Here is a 14237-nt window from a genome sequence, read left to right as displayed (position 1 = left end):
CTGCCTCAGGGTCAGTTCAGTGAGGGTTCACCTCCAGCCTCAGTAGGAACCAAGACATTCCATTCTACTGCTAAGACCCAGAACCGAGGTCCCAACCACAAGTCAGGACCCAATCCAAGATGACTTTTACCCAAGACAGTCAAAGGTTCCTGGCCCAGGCTATGAGAGGCTTTTTAAAAAGCGGTGCATATATCCCCATTGTCTTCATTTAGCCTTGTCAACCGACTGTCGACCGACTGATACAGTTGGGCAACCAACTGTATCATCCCCATTTTAAATAGGGAAACAAGATTAGGGAGGCAAGTGCGCTCAAGTTCACAGCTAGGAAATGACAGTTTGTAACCACCCATGCTCTTTGCATGGGGCCATGTGACCTCTCCTCCCAATTACACAACTCCAACCCAGGACAAAGGATTTGGTCAGCCCTGGCGTGGGGACCGGGGAGAGGGTGTGGGCGGCAGAGAAAATTAGTCTGAAATCTATGTTTTGCTGAGAAGTAGAGCAGGAAAGGCCAAGACCAAGAAGGAAAGTCGGAGACAGTCTGAGGTCCTACCCTCTGAGAAGATCACTCTGTTGGTCTTGTCCTCAAGTTGCTGGCCTGCATCAGCAAGGTTGCAATTCACAAGCAGGATGGCGCCCCAACCACTGGGACCCCAGGTCCACTTTTTCTGCAAATGAGATAGGAAGGAGCCAAGTACATCCTCTGCTTCTCGGATGCCGCCTTACAGCAGAAAGGCCAGCCACGCCTTTCTCCAGGGCCACAGGGACCTAGGGAACAGGACCAGTGAGGTCAAGTATCTGTAGGAACAGGAAGGTAACATCAGGTAAGGATGCTAAAGAAGCCAGGCTCGGGGTTACCAGTTACCTACCTCCTTTCAGGGTCACAGAATCAGGGACTGAGGCAGCCTGGAAGACAGATGTGTCACCTAAAGTGGCAGCTAATCCTCTCGTCTAGGAGACTCCACAACCAGGGTAGGACATGCGTCTAGAGTTGCCAGACATACTGGTTTTTTTTAGTGAGCTAGAAATTTAGTCAGCTTTGATACCAGTACTTTGGGAGGCCGAGGCAGGCAGATCACTGGAGGTCAGGAGGTCGAGACCAGCCTGGCCAACATGGTGAGACTCTTTCTACTGAAAATACAAAAATTAGCTGGTGTGGTGGTGCACGCTTGTAACCCCAGCTACTGGGGAGGCTGAGGCAGGAGAATTGCTTGAACTCGGGAGGCAGAGGTTGCAGTGAGCCACGAGCATGCCACTGCACTTCAGCCTGGGTGACAGAGCTTGGTTTTTCTTTCCCCATACCTAATCCATTAGCAACATTACAGCAATTGGACTAGACACTAGGAAGGTCAGATCAAGTGAGCCTGCGGGCAGATCCGGCTTACGAGGCCCCGTTCCGCTGGAAGACTCACCTTAGCCTGTTTGTCTCTTGACACCTCAACTTGCCCATTGCGGTAGATGTCTGCCTCTAGGGAGACCTCTGAAACAGAAGAGAAGAGTGTCCCAGCTACCTACCCGTGCCAGAGGGAGCCTCAAAGTTACAGGTTACATTCTGTGGGGCTGCCCAAGGCTGGCATCAGGCCATCAACCTTTCTGACATTCCATCGGTTTAGAAGCAAAACCCATCCTCAAAGGTGGCAGCTTCACCAAGCCCTGAGAGGCCCAAGTAGTCACATGTGCACCCCAAACCTTCCTGGAACTCACAAAACAAGTTCATCATGGTCCTCAGGCTATCTCATGCCTTTCAGCCTCTACACAAGTGATTCTTACTTGCAAAACCTACCTCCCTAGCCTTCCAGAAAGCTCTATGCTCTAAGACATAGGAAAGGCTTAATGTGGCCGGGCACAGTGGCTCGCTCCTGTAATCCCAGCACTTTGGGAGGACGAGGTGGAATGATCACTTGAGGTCAGGAGTTTGAGACCAGCCTGAGCAACACAGCAAAACCCCATCTCTACTAAACACACAAAAATTATCTGGGAATGGTAGAAAGTGCCTGTAGTCCCAGCCACTCAGGAGACTGAGGCAGGAGAATCACTTGAGCTTGTGAGGTGGAAGTTGCAGCGAGCTGAAATCATACCCCAGTTCAGGAGTTCGAGGCCAGCCTGATCAACATGGCAAAACCCTGTCTCTACCAAAAATACAGAAATTAGCCAGGTGTGGTGGCAGGCGCCTGTATTTCCAACTACTCAGGAGGCGCAGGCAGAAGAATCACTTGAACCCAAGAGGCAGAGATTGCAGTGAGCAGAGATCACCCCACTGCACTCCAGCCTGGGTGACAGAGTGAGACTCCATCTCAGCAAAACAAAACAACAACAAAAAAAAACACTTAAGGATCTATGCTTTTGCCCAGGTATTGTCATAGGGACTGCCCCTCGCCTTAGCATACAGCCTCTCCCAACCTTTCTACCACGCAACAGACAACCACGTGGCTCTAGCATGGTCTTTTGTTCTTGTTATTTGACATGCCAATTCCCAACTGGAATGTCAGGGCCACGAGTACAGGACTTGTTTGCTGCTACGTCATCAGCATCTGGCCCGCAGATGCTCAGGGAGCGGATGCCCACTGCAAACCAGGCTGCCCCAGGTCCTAGAAATCTAGCAGCGTACAAGACAGAGAGCTTGTCTCCTTAGACCTTACATTAGCACGCATGTGTGCAGCAGGGGCAGGGCAGGCAGATACATCATGTTTGATGGCCATAAGTGCTGAGGGAAACGGGAGAGGGATCGGAGTGGAGCTGCTTCAGTTTTCAATGAAGGAAGCTTATGTGGACATTTGAAAAGAGAACTGAAGGAGACAAGATCTGGGTTAATATCTAGAGTAAAAGCCATTTGGGGGAATAGGAAGTACAAGGGGACAAGGTCAAGGCTTAGAGTAGCCAACAGTGCCCAGAGCAGAATGAGCAGGATGGGGGAGGGTAGAGATCTGCAGGTGGTAAAGTCAGGTAGCATAGAGTTACTCATAGTTTCATGGGCAGCGACTCTGGCTTTAATCTCAGCAAAGTGGAAGCAGTTGGAAGGTGTTATCCGATATTCCACTTAAAGATGTGCCACTCTGGCTGCTGGATCAAGACTAGACCTACAGAAGGGCGAGGGTGCTGGCAGTGAACCCCACTGGGAGGCCCGAGCCAGGGTGAAGGCATTGGACGTGCAAGTCACTGGATTCTGGCTAAACATCAGGTAATGCTCACGGTATTCACAGACTGCTGTGGGGTAAGAAGAATCAGGTGATGCCGAGGTTACTGGCCTTGAACACTAGAAGGACGGAGCTATCCCCCACTGTGATGGAGGAACTACTAGAAAAATGGAGTTTCTGGAGAAACCCCGTCTCTACTAAAAATACAAGATTAGCCAGGCGTGGTGGCACATGCCTGTAATCCCAGCTACTCGGGAGGTTGAAGAAAGATAATCACTTGAACCTGGGAGGTGGAGGTTGCCATGAGCCGAGATTGTGCCATTGCACTCCAGCCTGGGCAACAAGAGCATAACTCCATCTCAAAAGAAAAAAAAAATAGGTTTTCCAGGGTAGAGAATCCTTTGAGTTTCAGGCATCTGTCAGACACCCAAAAGATCATACTGGGTAGGCATATCCGAGTCAGGTCTGTGGGAACAGCCTGCCTATAGGGGACATTGGAGCCACCTGACCAGCCCTGTGGGCCCAAGATATTTCACTGACTGGAAGCAGGGGGACAAAGGACTGCGAAGAGTCCCTCTGAGCTCCAGAGGATTCAGAGAAGCAACAGGCAGGAGGAAAACTAACTTGAGCATCCCTGAAGCGTTGAAGTGTGTGGAGGGGTGACCAGCAGGTGTATGGCTCACGCCTGGAACCCAGTACTTTGAGAGGTTAAGGCAGGAGGATAACTTGAGGCCAGGAGTTTGAGACCAGGCTGGGCAGTATGGTGAAACTCACCCTCTATGGGAAAAAAAAAAAAAAAATCAGCTGGGCATGGTGATATGTGCCTATAGTCCCAGCTACTCTGGAGACTGAGGTGGGGAGAGCCGAGGCAACACAGGGAAACCTATGTCTGTGTAAAAGATTAAAGACCAGGTATGGGCCGGGCAAAGTGGCTCACACCTGTAATCCCAGCACATCAGAAGGCCCAGGTGGGTGGATCACGAGTTCGAGACCAGCCTGGCCAACACAGTGAAACCCTGTCTCTACTAAAAATACAAAAATGAGCTGGGGATGGTGGCGGGTGCCTGTAATCCCAGCTATTTGGGAGACTGAGACAGGAGAACTGCTTGAACCCAAGAGGTAGAGACTGCAGTGAGCCGAGATTGTATCATTGCACTCCAGCCTGGGCAAAAAGAGCAAAACTCTATCTCAAAAAAACAACCCACCAGAAAACCAAAACCAAGAACCCACCACGTACAGTGGTACACACCTATGGTCCCAGCTACTGGAGAGGCTGAGGTGGGGGGATTATTTGAGGCTGCAATGAGCCATGATTGTGTCTCTAGGTGACAGAGTGGGACCCTGTCTCAACAAAATGAAACAAAACAAACTTAGTGTTACAGATGTTAGCGTTCTGAAGAGCTCCATTGTTGGCAGGTACCTAATCTGAATAGATTCTAGAGAAACTGAGGACACAGATGGCTCTCCAGGAACAGAGGTGGGAAAGTGGATTTTAAAGACCACCTAGAATCGGGTTTAAGAGTGGATGTTATGGCCAGGCCTGGTGGCTCACGCCTGTAATCCCAGCACTTTGGGAGGCTGAGGCAGGTGGATCACAAGGTCAGGAGTTTGAGACCAGCCCAGACAACATGGTGAAACTCCATCTTTACTAAAAATATGAAAAATTAGCCAGGCATGGTGGCATATGCCTGTAATCCCAGCTACTCAGGAGGCTGAGGCAGGAGAATCGCTTGAACCTGGGAGGCAGAGGTTGCAGTGAGCCAAGATCATGCCATTGCACTCCAGTCTGGGTGACAGAGTAAGACTCCATCTCACACATACACACACAGAAAAAAAAAAAAAAGAGGTTACGGTTTGTTCCTGAGCTGATGGGGGTGATCTAGCAAGGGGGAAGGATGTCAGCTTCTTACATTGGTAAGAATTGCCAAAGAAATGTTCTTGAACAAGAAAGGATCTAGTCAGACAGGAAAGATTAACTTTGGACCAGACATCAGTTGTAACAAAGAGGCAGAACGTAGGCACTAGACAGGCGTAGGTGGGTAAATGCAGCAACACGGAAGTTCTGGCTGTTTCTATTCTCAGAATTAGGTTGGCAGTGCATGAAGATGGAGAAGCAAGTGAGCATGGGAGGGAGGGAGTGGGTATCCCGAATGAATCCATTTAGGAGTTAGTTCAGGAATTCCTGGGGCCCATGGGAGGCATCTTGTTACCAGGAGAATCCTTTTCGGCTCCTCTTGCAAGCCCCCCCTCCCACCCTCCCCCAACCAACACCACCCTTTCCCCAAGGCTCCTGGTGGGAACCACACTCACCAATGCCAGTGAGATACAGCACAGCCTTGCCCACAGGTGCATCCTCATTGAGCCCATAGTACTTGACCGAGACCTGTGGAGACAGTGTCCTGAACCCACGGCAGCGTTTGGAGGGCAGGGGCCAGGAGCAGAGCCCTAGGCCATGTGCCTAGTCTAGGCGGGTGACCTTGGTTCCCTATTACAGCTTCTGAAGTCTCTTTACAGGGGCCATGGCTCTGTGCTTGGGGCTGACAGTCAGTACCCTGAGGACCTAGAATCTGCCAGGATGCCCAACCTCAGCCTTGTTGGGAGCCAGGCTTGCAGCCACTTGTCCAGGTGACAACTGTATCCCTGATGGCAGAGGGATCAAGGGACTTAGCCCACACCACTCAAAGGGATTTAAGATCCAGGCCGCCTGGTTCTAGACCCCAAGCCTGAAACCACACCACACATCCTCCCTGAACCCACCCGCCTGGGGTCCCATCCGCTACTCCATAAGGTAGACAGTGGGGAAACGGGTCTCTGGGGGCATAAGCTGCTAAGAAGGACACCCAGCCTGAGAGGCTCAGTTCTTATCTAAGTGTACTACTTGCCTCTCGGGGAATTGCCTGCCCTAGACACACAGTGCAGGTGGGTGTGTGCACCTATGCCTCCGCAGCAGGCATCTCCAGTGGGTCCTGTGGTGGGGGGGGAGGAAGGGGGAGCTCTGCTCCACTAGTGCTGAACTGCTCCATCACGGTTCTCACCCCTAGCTCCACACTGGAGGCACCTGGAGAGCTTTAAACCAGGGTCCTAGTCCCAAGGTTTTAATTGGTAGGTGGTATGGCCTGGGTATTAAGGTTATCAAGTCAACAGTGATTCTCACCTGCAACCAGGGTTGAGCACCCCTTCCCTGAACGAGCCACCTGCTTCTACCACGGTAGACCACTGCTGCCCCCTCGTGTCTAAGGCGGAGGGGGACCTCCCCACTGCAGGCACCCCCTTGGGGAGACAGCTTACCCAGGGGAGAGCGCACGCTTGGGCTCAAGCTCAAATCCTGGGTCTACCCTCCTCTAGGCAGGCTGTTTAGGTTTAGATACAGCACTCCGCCTCAGTTTCCTCTTATGTAAAGTGACGGTAGGCCAGGTGTGGTGGCTTATGCTTGTAATCCCAGCACCTTGGGAGGTGGAGGTGGGTAGATCACTTGAGGTCAGGAGTTTAAGACCAGCCTGGCCAACATGGTGAAACCCCATCTCTACTAAAATATGAAATTAGCTGGGCATGGTGATGGGCACCTGTAGTTCCAGCTACTCAGGAGGCTAAGGCAGAAGAATCGCTTAAACCTGGGAGGCAGCAGCTGGGCGACAAGAGTGAGGTTTTCTCAAAAAGTAGTAAAGCAATGGTCAAGGCCAACACCCCAAAACATGATCCAAGCTCTCTAGCATGTAGCATGCATTTAGGACACTTTAGCTATTAAATCTCTTTAGAGGCTCCATATCCAGAAGAGCTGTCTTCAGCAAAAAGCCCATCTGAATTATGCTAACACCCTGAAGCCAGACTGTGGCGTGGTTAGGTCGGAAGCCAACCCAGCATCACCATCAGGGGCGCGGATGGCCGAGATGAGCTCTCCCAGCTGGAATCCCAGTTCTGCTCGTTGCTGCCTTAGCAGGGCACCTTCACAAGATACCTCTATTTCTTTTATATTTTTGAGATGAAGTCTCGCTCTGTTGTACAGGCTGGAGAACACTGGTGCAATCTTGGCTCACTGCAACCTCCACCTCACAGGTTGAAGCCCTTCTCCTGCTCAGCATCCTCAGTAGCTGGGACTACGGGTGCATGCCACCACACCTGGCTAGTTTTTGTATTTTTAGTAAAGACAGGTTTTCACCGTATTATCCAGGCTGGTCTTGAACTCCTGACCTCATGATCCTCCTGCCTTGGCCTCCCAAAGTGCTGAGATTACAGGTGTGAGCCACCACGCCCGGCCAGTGCCTCCATTTGTCTGTAAAATGGGGTCACAGAGTGCCTACCCCACAGGTCTGCTGCAGACACTGAATAAGATCAGACATGCAAAACAACGTGTGTTTCACAGGCCCAAGTCACATCTGCAGCCAGGAGGGAGCCCCAGTGGCTATGTTACTTCCCACCCCTGGGAGATGCCCCTTGCCTCTTCCCCTGAGGTTTACCTTGTCCCCATCCACAGAAGGACTGGGCGAGATCATCTTCACCGTGGCGTAGGTGGTATCAGACAGGGGCCACCAGATGGTGGCGCTCTCCTTCTCAGAAATCACCGTGTTGGCCACGTCGATCATGACCCTCCCAGAGCCACGGATGGTGAAGCACTGGCACTTCTCAGGGGCACACCTGGGTTGCCAGATGAAAGAGACACTTCAGGGCACAAAGACTCACCTTCTCGGAGTAGGAGATGACCAGCATGGGAGAAGGAGGACGGCTCCCAAAACCTCATTCTCCTCAGCGTGCTGAGGCAGAGGTCTGCAGTCAGAATGGTCTGAGGTCTTTATTCCTACCGCCCCACCCAAAGGACCCCTGGGTTTGTTCTGTGACAAGCCCCAGCCCAAACCGCCCCCCAACCACCAACACTGTAGAAGTTACCGCAGCTACATCTTAGCGATAAGCCCCCAACTCCCAAGAAGGGAGGAGACATTCATTTGAGCCACAAAGGATCCCCATAAGGAAAAAGAACAGGGTGTGGGACTCAGGAGGTGGTATTGTGACCCTGCTGTGAGTCACCTCCACCCAGGCTCCAGCATCTAGCAATCTCCCCGGCCTACTCCTCACAGCCCCCCGAGGCCAGCCTCCCCACGGTTTCACAGATCACGGGACAGAGAGGCCAAGGCACTTGCCTCCCTAAGAGTCCACGGCAGCCGCTACAGAGCAGAGGCAGGATTTAAGTCAGAATCCTGCAGTGGTCGGAAATGGAAGGCCCCCCTAGAGACCCAAGGCTTCCCAAGATGGGCAGGATGGTAAGGCTAGGGAAGTAAGCCCCAACTCCATGGGCAAGGGGACTGGGTCTCAGGCCTGCCTGCCTGCCTCTGCCCTGCCAGCCCTGGCAGGCCTCCCAGCACCTCACCCGCTGAGATCCAAGCAGATTTCTGTGCCCATCACACAAACCGCATGGGCAGGACTGTCCAGGGACAGGCGGATGATATTCTGGAATGACATCATGGCTTGGCCCTCCACGCTGACCTTCAGGCCTGCACCGAAGCCCTCACTTGGCACAGCAGCCTCAGACGCCCCAGGGCTCACCCAGCCCTCCCCCAGTTATGCAGTCCAGGCCTGAGCAACCCACCCCCTTGTTAAGAGGGGGAGGGGTCAGCAGCTACCCAGGTGCCACTGATTTTCTCTATCAGGGCTTCCTGGTGGCTGAGAGTCTGGGGAGCAGGTGGCATCAGAACCCCTTCATCACCAATTTATCAAGCAGCTCGTGCCTGCAGACCCTCAGGCTTGGGGAGTCTGAGGCATCTCTGGCCTCCAGCTGGGAAGCGGAGAGGCTCTGGGAAGCCGATGTCTTGGAGTGCTCAACTTGGCCAAGGTGCTGGAGGACTCAGCTGGAAGCTGTCAGGGCAAATACCTGCAGAGGGCAACTGGGAGCAGTTGATGGAAGTGTTCAGGATGGCAGTGTGTGGCAGCATGTCTAGGCTCTGGGGTCTCAGTTCTAGGGTTGTGTCTCCTGGAAATTGACAAAGGAGCTTGGCAAAGTGCTGGACGGGTGGTTTGGTTTTGCCTCTATCACCCAGGCTAGAGTGCAGTGGCGCAATCACAGCTCACTACAGCCTCCACCTCCCTGGCTCCAGCAATCCTCCCACCTCAGCCTCCTGAGTAGCTGGGACTACAGGTACATACCACCATGTCCGACTGATTTTTGTATTTTTTGTTGAGGCCGGGTTTCACCACCTTGCGCAGCCTGATCTCGACCTCCAAATTGCTGGGATTACAGGCGTGAGCCACAGCGCCCAGCCCAGACTAGATGGTTCTTAACCCTCTGGTGGTTCCAAAAATTATCAAGGGTGCTTGTTAACGTTGCAAATTCCTGGGCCCACAAGGTCTGGGGCGTGGTCCAGGAACCTGCATCCCAACCCCAGGTGATGACGATGAGCTCCTTGCTTACAGCTGTGTCACGGGGGGGTGGGGGCACCGCAAATGTTGGTGGAATGACTACATCAAGCCAGGGTCACCAGCTGCTACCCATCTCAGCCGAGCCCACAGAGCAAAGAAATAGGAACTCCTGCTCTGGCACAAGGAACTTACATAACTTACTTTAAAATTGTGTTCACTTCATGTCTTTTTTTTTGAGACAGAGTCTTGCTCTGTTCTCCAGTAGGCTGGAGTACAATCTCCACTCACTGCAACCTCCGCCTCCTGGGTTCAAGCAATTCTCCTGCTTCAGCCTCCCGACCACAGGTGAGATTACAGGTGTCCCCCACCACGCCCAGCTAATATTTGCATTTTTAGTAGAGACGGGAATTTCACTATGTTAGCTAAGCTGGTCTTGAACTCCTGACCTCAGGTGATCCGCCTGCCTCAGCCTCCCAAAGTGCTGGAATTACAGGTGTGAGCCACTGCGCCTGGCCTCATTTCATATTTTAGGCATGGGTTGCGCTTTTTCTTATTTTTATTCTTTTTTTTTTTTTTTTTTTAGACAGGGTTTCACTCTGTCACCCAGGCTAAAGTGGCACAATCATGGTTCACTGCAGCCTCGACCTCCCAGGCTCAAGTGGTCCTCCTGACTCAGCCTCCTGAGTAGTTGGGACTACAGATGTACACCACCATGCCCAGCTAATGGTTTTACATTTTTCTGTAGAGATGGGGTCTTTCTATGTTGCCCAGTCTGGGTCATGCTTATTCTGGAATAGCTAACATTCACATGGTTCCACGTTGTCTCCCCCTTGCCCTGTCTCTTACTCACCTGCAGGCGGAGGCAGTGACAGCGTTACCAGTTTCTTCTGTGTCTTTCCACATAAATGTTATGCATGATCCTTCTCTTCCTCCTCAGATACTCGCACATAAATTCGAAGGAGCTTTACGGTGGGAAAGGGAGGGACGTGGAGCCTATTTTAAGGTTAAGGGAAAAAGGTTTCTGCAGTTTCCTTCAAGGTTACATCTCGAAACGAAAGAGAAAAGGAAGTTGTAAAATGCATTCAAAGTTAAGCAGCTTGGTTACAATTACAAACTCTTCAGTTCAGTGAAGATGCCCCTGGAAGCCCACTGGGTTATCTTTTTTGAGGAAGGACAAGGAGGTCATTTAGTCATTTGCTCTACAAATGACTAAAAAGCGTCCGGGGCCCTGTTGCTCTTTCCTTCTCTTCCTCCTTCTTACACAAATGGAAGCACGTGTCACACAGTGTTTCATATCTTGCCCCTTTGACTTCATAGTTATACTGGAGAGAAGTCCTTCGTATCAGTACTGTACGTAAAAAAGCAGCTTTACCCCTTTGTATGGCTGTGTATTTCCACAGGGTTGTACCGTAATATATGTAGCATTTGTTTTCAGTCTTTGCTGTGATTCGCAAAGCTGTGAGAGTCACCGGGCGTACCCAGCGCAGGAGATGAAGAAGAGGTGCTGAGTGAAGACTGCTCGGTCAGCTAGGCTGGTTTAATTTGCAGGTTGACGTGAACAATCCCCTCCCTGCAGGTTTTAAGCATGCAACAAAACTCTAAAGGACGGCTCTGTTTTAGTTGCTCTTGGAGGCAGGGGTTGGTCAGCAAGACCCAAAACACCCATCTGGTTGGATTGAAAATGGCAAAATTAAACAGGCAGGAGGCGCTCAGCTTGCAGAGGCTCCGGTGAGACTCATCCCAAAGGGCTCACCCACCCTTACGCACAAGCGGCCAGAGGCAGCTTGAGGGAGAAGACGGGTTGACTGGGTAGGGGTTGCTGAGGCCCAGTCCAGGCTCTAGGGTCTGGAGGAGAGCAGCCTGGAAGCTCTGACCGTCCCCACTCTGGCACAGCCCTACCTTGTGCCAGGCTGTCTGAGCACAGTGAAGAAGGCTCCTTGCCCAGCCTGGTGGACAGAGACGAAAGGGACTCAGACCCTGAGCATGTCCTGCTCCCCTCCAGGGTCTTCCTATTCACCGCTGAATCCCCAGCACCCACAAAAGAGCCTTAGACATAGTAGGTGCTCAACAAATTCTTGTGGAGTAAATGACTAAATGACCTCCTTGTTTTCCCCCTAAAAAGATAATAACCCAGTGGGCTTCCAGGGGTGTCTCCACTTAACCAAGTGGTTTATGATTGTAACTGAACAGCTTAACTTCAAATGCATTTTACAACTTCTTTTTCCCTTTCTCCTCTTTAGTCTCAAGATGTAACCTTAAAGCAAACAGCAGAAGCCTTTTCCCTTAACCTGAAAATAGACTCCACGTCTCTCCCTTTCCCACGTTTATCTATGTGCTAGTATCTAATTATGTGCTTACTTAGAAGTTCCAGGCCGGATGTGGTGACTCATGCCTGTAATCCCAGCACTTTGGGAGGCTGAGACTGAAGAATTCCTTGAACCCAGGAGTTTGAGACCAGCCTGGGCAACATAGTGACACTCTGTCTGTAAATTATAATAATAATAAAAGAAGTTTCGGGGGCTAATCTTGAGACAGACAGGCCAAGCCTAGAGACCCAGCTGCAAATTTCAAGAAATGAGCTCCAGGCAGCTAGCCAACAACTCAGCACCTTGCTGAGATGCCATCAGCCTGTGCTCTAGGGGGACTGAGACCCCGAGTGAGCCATGGAAACAAGACACACAGACCTTGTGCCCATACAACCCCTGCATGCCTCCTATACCAAGTTTCCCCTCTTTTTTTTTTTTTTTTGAGACAGAGTCTTGCTTTGTCACCAAAGCTGGAGTGCAGTGGCATGATCTCGGCTCACTGCAACCTCTGCCTTCCAGGTTCCAGCAATTCGCTTGCCTCAGTCTCCCAAGTAGCTGAGATTACAGGCATCTACCACAACACCTAGCTAGTTTTTATATTTTTAGTAGAGACGGGGTTTCACCATGTTGGTCAAGCTGGTCTCGAACTCCTGACCTCAGGTAATCTGCCCACCTCAGCCTCCACAAGTGCTGGGATTACAGGCGTGAGCCACCAGGCCCAGCTGAGTTTCCCTTCTTAAATCCTTGCCTTCACCCCAGAAAGCCAAAGTGGTTGCTTTTAAAGTGAATCCACCCACTCCGCCATTGCTAGGTGGGGTAAATGAAGTCACTTTGTACCCTATTTTGCTCTTGTTACTGGGCTCGACTCTCCAAGTGGCATTGGCTGGATCCGCCTGGGTTACATGGTCACAAAGTAACTTTGTATTGACTCCGCACTCCTCACATGCTTATTCCATGCAGGAAGTTCTCTCTCAGCAGCTCGGTGAGGTTTGCTCATCACGCTTAAGCCATCAGAAGTCCCACGATCACTTGAGGTCACTGTGGTGGGTGCTGTGTGGAGCCGCCACAACCCCCTTTAGGAGGAGGCATTGATGTCCCCAGCTGCTGCGGGTGTCTCTTCTGGAATTGCCTTCTGTGCCTAGGAGCTGCCTAGCACCCGGTTGTGTCCCCTTCTGAGGACAGCCACATCCAATGTGGGGCAACAAAGTCCAGGTTGCCTCGTCTGAATGCAGGACAACTCTGAGCCCCTTCCCCAGCCCCCAAGCTACCCCATGCATTGCCTGAAACCTTGTGGCAAGTGCATGTGAGCCCCACGCTCCCTCCCAGGTGGGCTTCCTGAGAACACCTTCCCCTGCACCCCCCCATAACCCTCCTGCAGGTAAATCTCCATCTAAGAATCTGTTTCCAGAAACTAGGCATAAAACAGTCACCAAACATTCTCAATTCAGGAGTCGGAAAGTTTGCTCCCACGCAAGACTCGGTTTTATAATGGGAGATCTTCATCCTTTCCTGTGAGGTTATGCAGGTGCAAGGCTTAGAGCTGTGGAAGGGAGGTGCAAGGCTTCTTTCTTTCCCCTTCTGCCGGCTGCAGCTTGCATGTGGTAATCTCCAAACTACAGTGAGTGGAATAATGGCACCCAAGAGAGAGCAGGTCCTTGGAGCCTGTATGATAGATACAGTGAAGTTCTTCCTCAAAAAGGAAGGCAATTAAGTCAAATAAAGCATATCCTGTTCCCTTGTTCTTTAATTTCTAAACATGCCCAGGCATGTCCTAGCTTGTAACACATACTCCTTTCCTTGTTTGGACACGGTATTTCTTTCCTAGTCTTTTCACAAGCACTTTCTCCCTTTCTTTGTTCTCCATTGCCTTTACCTATTTAGGAAAGTTTTAAGCTTTTAGCCAATTGGGGTTTCGCTTAGACTGTGCCGTCCAGCTCCAGACAATGGAGGCTGGACACGGTACTAGAAGCCCCATGCGTTAGGGATAAAAAGCCCTCCTGTCCTTTGCTGGGGTGATCTCATGGCAAACAGGCTTATAGGCAGCACCCTTCTATGGAAGTAAAATTGCCTTGCTGAGAATTTCTTTGAGTGATCATTTTCTCTGCAATGCTGAACTTTTACTTCCAACTCTGTAAGTTATCTCATATAGAAAGGGTCTGTTTGCAGAGGTGATTGAAGACCTTGGGATGGGGAAATTGTCCTGGGGTGTCTGGATGGGCTTCAAATATCATCACAAGTGTCCTTACAAGGGAGAGACAGAGGGAGATTTGACACACACAGAGGAGAAAGCCATGTGGCTAGGGAGGCAGAGACTGGCATTGATGCAGCCACTAGCTGAGGAATGCTGGCAGAAGCTAGAAGAGGAACTCGCCTCCTAAAGCCTTTGCGTGGGATGGCTCTGCTGATACCTGAATTTCAGCCCAGTGAGATTGATTCTGGACCCCTGGCCTCC

The 14237-nt window shown here is 51.3% G+C and overlaps 1 protein-coding gene across 1 annotated transcript in view; it reads right to left on the bottom strand.

The window, feature by feature from the left end:
• PADI6 (peptidyl arginine deiminase 6) overlaps positions 1-13760 on the bottom strand; it is a 35403-nt gene extending 21643 nt beyond the window's left edge. The window contains exons 1-7 of the mRNA XM_032301209.1: positions 13749-13760; positions 11379-11425; positions 8494-8634; positions 7589-7766; positions 5445-5517; positions 1413-1480; positions 554-668 (exon numbers count right to left, since the gene is read on the bottom strand). Of these exons, the coding sequence (XP_032157100.1) occupies positions 554-668; positions 1413-1480; positions 5445-5517; positions 7589-7766; positions 8494-8634; positions 11379-11425; positions 13749-13760 (634 nt within the window). The remainder of the gene's footprint in view (positions 1-553; positions 669-1412; positions 1481-5444; positions 5518-7588; positions 7767-8493; positions 8635-11378; positions 11426-13748) is intronic.
• Positions 13761-14237: the final 477 nt, after the last annotated feature.

Source organism: Sapajus apella, unplaced genomic scaffold, assembly GCF_009761245.1.
Source record: "Sapajus apella isolate SASKATOON/1434 unplaced genomic scaffold, GSC_monkey_1.0 scaffold43, whole genome shotgun sequence".
NCBI classification, from domain to species: domain Eukaryota; kingdom Metazoa; phylum Chordata; class Mammalia; order Primates; family Cebidae; genus Sapajus; species Sapajus apella.
This window is presented reverse-complemented; position numbering and strand designations above follow the sequence as displayed.